Genomic DNA, 8168 nt, shown 5'->3' on the forward strand with positions numbered 1-8168 from the left:
AAAGCGTACTGAGTGACGTCATCAGTCTATGATAAAGGAAGAAGAAAACTCAGAAGAGATGGTAGAATAAAACTGGCTTCAAATGAACATGAGTTTCAGATCCCCAACCACTGGGACAGCACACTAAAGTCCCTCAGTATCATGGACACAACAGGCCTACCAGGGCAGTTCTGAGTGACAAGCTTTCAAGAGCCCCCAGCCACCCATCCCTATCCCCAAACCTGGCCACAAGTCCCTCTCCTTCAAACCCACGCAGCGCCCGCCCCCCTGCTTCCGCTAATTGACAGGCTGCACAGCTACTCCTCGGAGCGGATTTTTCGCCCTGGTAACAGTGACAAGCTGGCGGGAGCCAATGGTGTTCCAGCAGCGGGGCGGGCTGCAGCGACGGGTCAGGTGTTCTGCGCTGAGGCTGCGTGCAGGTGAGCGAACGGGATCCGACAGTGTGTGTCCCTTGCTTCTGCCTCCTCGTGGTCCCAAACGTTCCAGGACAGATCTGTCTCAGCGCGGGTGAGTCCCCGGAGACCGGTGGCCTGGATCCAGAGGCCCACCCTGGGGCTGTCACCGGCCAGGGGGCGGGGAGGCCTAGCAACCCCGGTAGGGAGGAGGCGACGCACCCACCCACCCAGGCAAACACCCTGACATAAGCCCATTCCTCTTCTTTACCCCCCTCTGCTCTTTGATTGGTGTTCCTGTTGACTCAGGTTGGGGCGGAGGTGGGGCAGCGGGGAGGGCTGGTGAGAGGAAGGACTAGAAAAGCCAGGGCGCTTTCAATCGAGATCTAGAGATTTTCAGGGCTCCGTGCCTTTTCTGCGTGGAGAAATGAGAGATTTGTCTCTTTTTTTCCTCAACCCCACCCCCACCTGCGTTGTGGCACCCATGTAATTATGTTGCTTCTTATTATCGAACATCCCCAAGCTTTAGGCAGAGCCTCATTCAGTTTGCCCCAAGAAAACAGTTGTCTTCTATTTACCTCGATTAACTAAAATAGATGAAAAAGTATCATATGTTCCGTGCAACTGATTCTTTTTTGGCATTAAATTGTATTTGGTTGGTAATAGTTTCCTTCCTGTTAGTGAGATGGGAGAGAAAATTGGGGGAAAGAGAAGAGGAAAGAAACAGGGATCAGTCATTTGCAGTTTCCTGCATACATTTAATTCCCCCCATCATAGCCATTATTAATGTTGCTCCCAGAATGAGTGGCATTCAAGATACAATAGTAAATTTAAGTTTAGAATTGGTCATTGTCTTGAGACCAATGTCGAAAACAGTTTCTAGTCTGGATGAAACCACAGTTTAAAAAAGCACCGCTTACCTTAAGCACATGTGTATCCTTTGCATACAGCTGGGGTTCTGAAATCAAAGGGAGCCTGCCTCATGGGTTACACCTGCCCATTCCTAGACCATAGCAAGGCAAGACAGAGCCACATGCACACATAGCACACATGCACACATAGCACACATGCATGCATACCACACATGCACACATAGCACACATTCACACATAGCACACATTCACACATATCACACACGCACACATACCACACACACACACACACACACACACACACACACACACACACCATATCCACAAAATTTCAAGCATTCTAAATTATCCTTAATTTGTCTCTGAAAAGTCACATATAAAAAAAAATCATCTTTTTAAATATTATTGTGGGGTCCATTTGAATAATTCCTTTATTTCTTTGAGGAATATCTTTTGATAGACTATAGGAAACTAAAAGGTCTTTTGTTTGTTTGTTTTTAAAGTGCCACTAAAGCTTTTTGGCCCTGGTGTCCTGTGTCAAATGGAGTTCTGTACGATTTTTTCAGGCTGTGATTTAGGATGTAAATGAGATCACTAATGGCTGTCATTCTGAGTTTGGAAGAAAATGTATAAATCACAGTTGTCAGCATTAATTCCTTTATGCTTATTCTACAGATAACCTTATGCTGAGCTGATCAAGGACTTGGAAAAATGATCCTAGAGTTTCTCCTTGTGTCTTGCACACTGGCTACTCTATGTCATTCGGCTCCATTTTTTCTACAGCCAGAACAGCAGAAAGTTCTGGTAGTTTCTTTTGACGGATTCCGCTGGGATTACTTATATAAAGTTCCAACGCCTCATTTCCATTATATCATGAAAAATGGTGTCCATGTGAACCAAGTCACTAATGTTTTTATCACAAAGACCTACCCTAACCATTACACTTTGGTCACTGGTCTCTTTGCAGAGAATCATGGGATTGTTGCAAATGACATGTTCGATCCTATTCGGAACAAGTCTTTCTCCTTGGAGCACCTGGATATTTATGATTCTAAGTTCTGGGAAGAAGCCACACCAATATGGATCACAAACCAGAGGGCAGGGCATGCTAGTGGAGCGGCCATGTGGCCCGGAACAGACGTGAAGATCCACAACAGTTTCCCTACCTACTATCTACCTTACAATGACTCTGTTTCTTTTGAAGACAGAGTTGCCAAAATCATTGAGTGGTTTACAGCCAAAGACCCCATCAATCTCGGTTTCCTCTACTGGGAAGAACCCGATGACACGGGCCATGATGTGGGACCCGACAGTCCTCTCATGGGGCCTGTTATTTCTGATGTTGACCACAAGTTAGGGTATCTGATAAAGATGCTGAAAAGGGCAAAGTTGTGGAATAATGTTAACCTCATCGTCACGAGCGACCACGGGATGACCCAGTGCTCTAAACAAAGGGTGATAGAACTTGACCGCTACCTGGACAAAGAGCACTACACCTTGATTGATCACTCACCTGTAGCTGCCATTCTGCCAAAAGAAGGTAAGTCTGACCTCATGCCGGTCGGAGCATCGCACCGCACATACCCAGTGGGTAAGCGGCTGTCTTTCCAAGACACTTGCCTGTGCCGTAACGGTGTACTAAGATTTAGTCCTTAGACTTGGAAAACAAAATCTCCTTTCTCTTGAGTTTAATGTCCTCCCACATCCTGAAATACTGACACTTTAGGGGCTGTGCTTGTCAATCCTAAGTTCTTTTCTTATTTTGGTAAGGAGTTTTGAATAGAGCCTCGCATCCTTTATAAACATCTGCAGGCATTCCCTTTCCCGACACTTTAAAACTAAGTCAAGGGAACATGTGGAGGAGAGGTCACAGAATATGCAGCCAAATACTGCAAGGCTTGCTTTTCTGAATGAAACTTGTAGCACCTTGGAGAGTTGGTCCTACTTAGAGAGAAGGGATTTGGAAAAGCTCTACTACCTCACCGATGGGAATTGTGAACTCTCAGGGGAGTTAAGCAAAAATCTATTAAGTAGCAATGTGGAAGTAGGCCTGCCTGCCTGCCTGCCTGCCTGCTGTACACATGGTTAGTGTTACATCAACCCATTAGATTCCCACGAGCCCATGGGATTCCCTTAGGCGGTTGGGTTTTGGTACTGTGGGTTCTCTCTTGTTGACATTTGTTGATCAGAGAGACACAGTTACCCTGACAACTGGATTTGAGAAATAGGGACTTAAAGATGGTGGCAAGACGTGGGACATTTTTAGTTCTGATGTGTTCTCGAATACCCCCAGAAATTTCTCAAGCTGATTTCCACCCCTAGTTCTCCATTACTCCTGACCTCTACATACCCTGCTCTCTCCTCCAGGGACATCCACAGCAACTGGCTGCTGTCTGTTTAATCTACCTGTGTTCTCTACTTCGGGTTTCATAAAACCTTGGTGTGGAGGTGGCGCCTATAGCACAACAGGTGCTTGTATCTACATGCAGATTTAAGTCTTTAGAGAGTAGCGAATCCTGTTTTTGTTATTATTCTGTAAGAGAATGTGCTAATAAGAGAGTAGCTGTTTCTATTTTCCCCTCAAGCCTCTTTCTTCTTCGGGGTGTGGAGTTTCACTACGCAAGGTTCACATTCATTTTCCTGGCCCTCGGTGGTGTCTTGTCCTGGAATGTGAGTCTTGTTCTGAGTCCCTCACGCTTCCTTTCTCCTTAGGTAAATTTGATGAAGTCTATGACGCGCTGGCCGGTGCCCATCCTAATCTAACGGTCTACAAAAAGGAGGAGATGCCAGAAAGATGGCATTACAAGCACAATGACCGAGTTCAACCAATCGTAGCGGTGGCCGATGAAGGGTGGTATATTTTGCAGAATAAGTCGGATGATTTTATGCGTGAGTATGTTATCGTATTTCTTCCCATTCTGCACCGTTTCTTGCTAACTTGGAGGCTGTGGATAATCCAGCAGTTTACTTACTGATGTTTTTAAACTCTCTGTTACTTAAATGTTGAAGGATCTGTGTTGTATTGGTACTCATGTAGAAGTGCCATAAAGATATACACATGAGAAACGGACAAGGCTGAGGCTATCGCTTGGTGGCACATATACTTGCCTAACATGTAAAAGGCCCTGGGGCTTGATCCCCAACATGGGATAAGTGTGTAAAAATGTCTCTTTAGTTACAATTGAGTTCTTGCCCTGTGTAGTGACTGAAAGCAAAGTAGTTACATGATCACGTGCTTGTAGTGTTTTTTTGTGACTCCTAATAGCAGATGTGTACAGCTACACGCACTCTGGTTTCTAACCGTTTGGACCCACAAATCATCAGTTAAAACAGCATCTGATCACGTCAAGGAAACCGGGAAGGCTGTTTCCTGAGAAGAATTTCCACCTTCATTTGTCTGTGAACTATGTAGGTAGATGTATTACTTAGAAAAGGTCTGCTGATATCGGAGGGCATTTCCTATTTTAAAGTTAACCAAAATTTAGGGAGACACTGTAGGGCGTTTGGTTCTGTGAGCTACAGTTACACTGTAGGCTGGTCATATTTATTTTGTCGATAGAAACATTCCAGTGATCCCGTTTCTACTGCTTTCTGCTGCTGTATTCAAAGGAGAATTCAACCCTGCCTCCTGTGGTCCTTTTCTGACAGAATTTTACAAGTTACTGAGTCCAAAGGCAGGAGTTTTCAAAGTGTATCCTTTGGTACAACTGTGTCTAAATCATCAGGAAAATGACAGAAAGGCACATCCTTGGGCCCAACCTAACTGCACTGAATTGGACACTGTGAGAACATGGCCTACTCTACTGTTTTTACATAGACCCTAGGAGTCACATTCAGGACCTAGTCTGAGGACCATCACCCTTGGGCACTTATTATTAAATGTTGTCCACTAGCTCAAATGGTAATGGTAGTTACTACCATTATAAAACAGGGTCCCTGCTCGCTGTCATTTCCTCTGGACTCTGATTCTGTGGTCCACGGCGTGTGAGAGAGTTGTCGTTACTTTCCCATATGACTTAGATTCTAGATCCCAGGTTCTCACAAAAATGAACACAACCTAAATCAAGTCTGGATTACATGATGGTACATTTCCCAATGTAATTTGTCCACTAACCAGATGAGCACAGCGCCCTGTCTGATGGTTGCTCTTGGCTTATAAGCCCAGCGATATTCATGCTTGAGTAAACTAAAAGGAATCATGGCGTTTAGAATGGTTTCTGCAGGTGAAGTTGACTGACAGGAAGATGTCAGATTGCTTGGGGGATGACAGATCAGTGACGTTCAGAGAAGTGAACTTGAGTTTTCCTTTTCTCCGTGTGAGAGCTGTTGTGGATGTCCTTGTGGCAAGCAAGGATAAAGTAATCCAGTTGGAGTCATGAGTCACGTTCCTCATTATCCTCAAATAAAAGCCTGTCAGGTTTCTTAGGTCACCATCTTAGCCGTCACCATGGCCATGCCTTTGCTCTGATAGCACGCCAGCCATATGGTCAGCTTTGAATGTGCAGTTTCGATCCCTTTGGTTTTGTGTTTGTTTGTTTGTTTGTTTTAATGGAATCACTGGGTAGGCCCACCAGAAGACCTCTTCAGGTTTTCTTTGTAGCCACACTAAAGCACTGTACCCTCAAATGGGTCTCCATCGGAGCCACCGGAGTCCAAACGTCTCCGTCTCCCTACATGTTCTGACCTTCGTGTTTCAAAGTGGGTCACAGCTGTGACTGAAGGTTTGACGGCTGTGCTGTCCCGTGCTTGTGCAGGGCTCTTCACTCCCTGTTGGCCATCATGGGTTCCGCTTTTTGTGACCGAGAGTTCTACCACCTTACTCTGGCTTGACAGTTAGACATTGTAGCAACCCAGGAAGTTATTGGCCAAGGATCAGCCAGCCACAGAACAAAACAAAATCAACCACCTGCCTGCATCCCCCAGCCTGGCTTGGCTCAGCTTTTCCCTGTTCCCTTCCTTCTCTATGATTTAAGGTAGTATAGGCCCATAAGAAAGATGGGTATCCAGGTGACAGTTGACACCTTGAGGGGATTTGTGGGGCTGACAGCAGCAGAGATGATAAGTGATGACTTGATTTTTTTTTTATATATAAAGTCAAATTGGATAACCTTAAGGTCAGAACTTGACCATACAACAGTTCTTTCCCTTCTAATGCCATCTGGTTGGCTAACTTATTCATGCATTTTTCTCTTTACAGTAGGCAACCATGGTTATGATAATGCATTAGCAGAAATGCATCCAATATTTTTAGCCCACGGTCCTGCCTTCAGAAAGAATTTCACAAAAGAAGCCATGAACTCCACAGATCTGTACTCACTGCTCTGCCACCTCCTCAATATCACCGCCCTGCCACACAATGGATCATTCAGGAATGTTCAGGATCTTCTCAGTTCAGCAACTCCAAAACCAACTCCTTACACACAGAGTGCCACCCTCCTCCTTGGTAGTGACAAGCCAGGGGAGAATGAGCAAGAGGAGTCGTACCCTTATTACATAGGCGTCTCTCTTGGCAGCATCATAGCTATTATATTCTTTGTAGTTCTCATTAAGCATTTAATACGCAGTCAAGTGCATACTTTACAGTATATGCAGGTTGAAGTTGCTCAGCCGTTACTCCAAGCTTAGCGCTTCTTTGACATGGAATTGCAGATCGAAGTGGAGGGTCTGAAATTATATCAATGGTGACCCTTCAGCTTCTCACAAGCTAGTCACAGATATCTGCATAGGCCATCAAGCAGTTAACCCATATGCGGGCACAGTCACAGGTACATACATGCACACTGACAGCGCGAAACATTCCTGCCTGCAAATGATCAAAGACGTAAGGGTGGCCCTCCATGGCTTTCTCTGGCTTAGTAGGTAGATGGTGCTCTGTCTGGGGTTGGCACTTACAGTGTACATACTTAACAACTTTGCACTATTGAGAGTACCTAAGTACTATCCTAGTAGGTACTTCTTCTCTGACATGCACTTTATAAATACATCTAGTAACTTGGTTGAAAATGACATCCTTCTGCATCTCTGTCACCAAATACTAGCATTCCATGTACAGAGTGAGGGAAATTTCTAGCGATTCCCAAATAATGTAGAATTTTTGTCTCCTTAAATGGGATGAGGAGGAGGAAGAGGAGGAGGAGGAGGAGGAAGAAGAAGAAGAAGAAGAAGAAGAAGAAGTGAAGGTGTTGAAAAGTCAGTGGGACCAAGTTTGTAGCCTGCATTTGGATAGATGCTTTTCCAGCAGCAGGTCGCATTGTGGACATTTCTAGTTATGCACCCCCCAAATGACCAGCATTTTCATCTGCTTCTTCCCTCAGATAGCTTCCAGCACTGAAAGGTACATTCTAAAGATCTTATCTCTATACATTAGTATTGCTCCCTGTGGATGAGTCTAGTCCTGACTCCGTGACGAGTATGTCATGCCATACACATGAGACTTCCTTTCTGTGTAGAATAGCGGTGGCCTGAAAAGCGGGGGCCGGAAACCATCTCTGCTGTGTTCTTTTTTCCCTGCCTGTCATGATTTGCATTATTAATCATATTAAAAAAATCAAGTGAGATTTTAAAAAAAAAATAGTGTTTTGTTTTGCTTATTGGTTGTTTCTGGTGGCAAGAAGTGGCATACAGACATCATTTAACCCTGAGCCTTTCAAACTCCAGAGCTGCAAAAGAGGACAAACTGTATTAGGTGACATACAGCCGCCAAACATTGTCAAGAATACCAAGGAGCCTGGAAAACAAATTGGGGTGGGGGGAGGTATAGATGAGATGTGCACCCTGTCCCCATACTAACAAAGGGTAGCTCTGATAGGAAAAAAAAAAGCTTTTGGTTATAATAGGTACAGGAACACTCAAACTCAGAGTGCTTAATTTTGTTTTGAGAAATATTTGAACATTTTTTGTAACA

The 8168-nt window shown here is 44.7% G+C and overlaps 1 protein-coding gene across 3 annotated transcripts; it reads left to right on the forward strand.

Moving 5' to 3' along the window:
• The first annotated feature begins 322 nt into the window (after window positions 1–322).
• Window positions 323–7824, forward strand: Enpp5 (ectonucleotide pyrophosphatase/phosphodiesterase family member 5). 3 transcript variants are annotated; one of them, XM_021217795.1, is made up of 4 exons: window positions 323–507; window positions 1940–2804; window positions 3977–4157; window positions 6462–7824. In XM_021217795.1, the coding sequence occupies exons 2-4, from the start codon at window positions 1976–1978 to the stop codon at window positions 6478–6480; spliced, it is 1029 nt and encodes a 342-aa protein (XP_021073454.1). In that variant the 5' UTR covers window positions 323–507; window positions 1940–1975; the 3' UTR covers window positions 6481–7824. The 3 variants fall into 3 exon arrangements, with proteins under 3 accessions (XP_021073454.1, XP_021073451.1, XP_021073452.1); XM_021217792.1 differs by having other exon boundaries at window positions 3977–4153; XM_021217793.1 differs by having other exon boundaries at window positions 323–419; window positions 3977–4153.
• The last annotated feature ends 344 nt before the right edge of the window (window positions 7825–8168 follow it).

Source organism: Mus pahari, chromosome 18 (genome assembly GCF_900095145.1).
Source record: "Mus pahari chromosome 18, PAHARI_EIJ_v1.1, whole genome shotgun sequence".
NCBI lineage: Eukaryota > Metazoa > Chordata > Mammalia > Rodentia > Muridae > Mus > Mus pahari.